The sequence below is a fragment of the Myotis davidii genome, unplaced genomic scaffold (assembly GCF_000327345.1).
Source record: "Myotis davidii unplaced genomic scaffold, ASM32734v1 scaffold350, whole genome shotgun sequence".
NCBI lineage: Eukaryota > Metazoa > Chordata > Mammalia > Chiroptera > Vespertilionidae > Myotis > Myotis davidii.
This window is the reverse complement of record NW_006284938.1, coordinates 435,661-438,651: the sequence shown is the minus strand read 5'-3', so window position 1 is coordinate 438,651 and position 2,991 is coordinate 435,661. Positions and strand designations below refer to the sequence as shown.

General features: G+C 39.2%; 1 protein-coding gene across 1 annotated transcript in view; it reads right to left on the bottom strand.

The window, feature by feature from the left end:
- Positions 1-866: 866 nt before the first annotated feature.
- The window catches only part of LOC107181751 (AF4/FMR2 family member 2-like), a 61,120-nt gene continuing 58,995 nt past the window's right edge, over positions 867-2,991 (bottom strand). Inside the window, exon 5 of the mRNA XM_015558413.1 lies at positions 867-902. Coding sequence (XP_015413899.1) covers positions 867-902 — 36 coding nt within the window. The remainder of the gene's footprint in view (positions 903-2,991) is intronic.

The window sequence follows — 2,991 nt, the reverse complement described above, 5'->3', positions numbered from 1 at the left end:
ACTGGGAAGTGCCCGCAACCCAGGTACATGCCCTTGACCGAAATCGAACCCGGGACCCCTCAGTCCGCAGGCCGACGCTCTATCCACTGAGCCAAACCGGTTTCGGCAGTATAAGTTATTTTTTTTTAATCTAAAATATTCAAATACATACCCAAATGGACAAAATTAAAGGTTTTAAAACAAGCTCATGACAAGATTCTTTTAAATAATTGAAACTAAAACTTGATAATTTGTTCTGTTTTTATAGAGAGAAGGAACAGAGAGGGAGAGAATGACAAATATCGATAGGCTGTTTCCCAGGTGAGCAGGAAAAAAGACCACAACCTGGGCATGAGCCCTGACAGGATATCAAACCAGCAACCAACCTGGCAACTTTTCAGTGCATGGGACAATGCTCAACCAACTGAGCCACGCCAGACAGGGCAATTTGTTCTATGTTTAAAAAATGGAAACCCTAGGATACAGAGATGGTTACTTATTTACTCTCTTCCAGTTCCAATGAAAACACCACTGCATGTCTTCTGAAAACAAAACTAATGAGTCTTACATCATTTTCTGAATGTAATCAGAAAATTCCCCTGGTCATTAACTACCACTTGGGTATTAAAATATCTGTAATTAACTCATTACCTTTTATGTTCCACAGATTCCTGTGTATTCATTTGATGAAAGCATGCCTTATTTTACCTGTCTATCTATCTATACCCCTCTTATTTAAAAATATTTTTGTTTTGTAAATGAGGGTATTCAATCGGTAGCTAATTATTTAAATAACGGTTCCATAGTAAATGTAAAGATTAGCAAGTCATAGACCCAGCTCTTCAATGAATTATCATCCAAATAGCATCAAAAGACATGCATGCAGGCTAAGTATCCCAATAGAAGGCAGCAGTTGGTAAGTGCTACATTGTAAAAAATGTACAGCATCCCAGGACTAGGAATGCTTCCAGATAAGATGAAGAAACACACACTTTCTAGAGGGCTTACTGCGCACCAGGCACAGTTGTGCACTATACACATCTACACATGCTACTTGGTGTTATTCTCATCCCTAGGTGAGGAAACCGAGGATCACTGAGGCCAAGACACTTGTCTAAAGGTTTCTAGTGCCTGTTGCAATGGTCCATTCATGCCCCCTTTCATTTAAAAAGTATCAACGCAATAATAACTTATACGGTCACATGAGCCATGCCCTATCCATATCTACCTCTGAGTAGGTGTTCAATCCCCAGGTGTTGATTGATTGACTGAGTCTGAATTAAGAGTAGAGCTCATGACTGCTGTGGACCTTTACATAAGAGTCTGAAGAAATGATGGTATAACTTGTGGCATATCTCTCTTCCTGAGCCTTTTATTCATCACATGTAAAATAAGATCAATGATTACACCCCATGCCTCAATTTCTGGATTACTGAAAATATTATTAAATTGTAAGAAATGTGTGAGAATGGAAGACCATTACAGAAACCCAACATTTTATCATTTTTTATTAGATTTTGCTAAAAATAAGAGAGTAGAAAATGTCCACTGACAATATACTACTGAATTCCATGTAGGCAATTTCTAAAATTGAAAAATGCATAGGCCTTTGGCTTCATATCTCCTGGGATGAAAATTAAAGTACACAATAGTGTGTGTGTGTGTGTGTGGTGTGTGTGTAATGACACAAATGTACACACATCATTATAGATCAGTGGTTCTCAACCTTCCTAATGCCGCAATCCTTTAAAACAGTTCCTCATGTTGTGGTGACCGCCAATCTCATTGTTACAAATTGAACATAATTAAAGCATAGTGATTAATCACAAAAACAATATGTAATTATATATGTGTTTTCTGATGGTCTTAGGCGACCCCTGTGAAAGGGTCATTCGACCCCCAAAGGGGTCGCGACCCACAGGTTGAAAACCGCTGTCCTAGAGGGAGGGAGAGGAAGAAGGAGGAGAAAGACGAGGGGAGGGAGAGGGAAAGAAAGAGAGCGAGAGAGAGAGAGAAAGAAAGAGAGAGAGAGAGAGAGAGAGAGAGAGAGAGAGAGAGAGAGAGAAACATGTATATGCAAGGTTTTTGGGGGGGCTTAATAGTTTTTCACTTGGACACATTCTATATTAAAGTTCTGAAAGTTTATAAAAGAGTTAATAGTCCAATAATTTTAAAAATGAAGACAAAGGGATATTTTGGTAGGGGCTGGGTGGGAGCTATGAAGGAAAAAGAAGATATTTGGCAAGTTTGAGAATTAAATTCCCAAACCCTTACATATACATGAACATAAATCTAATATGGCCCATATATATAATGGCATTTCACCAGAATACTATATATATATGCGCCTAAGTGACTGTTAGACCTGACGACCTATTGACTGGTCACTATGAGCTGCCCCCTGGTGATCAGTGCAAAGGATGGGCACCAGATGCAGGGCTCATGGCTGGCTTCCACAGACTGGAGACTGCAGCAGAGTAGCAGGGAGCCTACTGAACGGCTGTGCAGGCAAAGTGGGGCTAGGATGAGCAGTAGTGGAAGGCAGGAGCAGCAGGTGGCATTGGACTGCCAGTTTGGGCCCAATCCCTGCAGGCCACTCTGAGGGACCCACCAGTGCACAAATCCGTGCACCTGGCCTCTGGTTAATTATATAAAAAAAACAGGTATCTTACCACTGGATTTTATTCTCTTATTCTATAGTTTTGACCTTTCATTTTAGGTATTATTATGAATACCTTATACAATATTAAAAATTTTTAAACTCATAGGAAAATAACATCACCATGTGTTAATTTGTGCTAGTCAGGAATGAAATCTCAAAAACTCTATGTAAATGCTTTACATGACCCAGAATATTAATTTGGCATCCTCCAATAATTCCTGCCATAAGACAGGCAAAACTCATTCAGTTGAAATGTTCTTGGTTTTGTTTAAATAATGCAAGAAGTAACTAATGTGCAAAGCTTATTATTTAATTACTTTTAGCCACTGGTCACTATTCTTCCATCTACT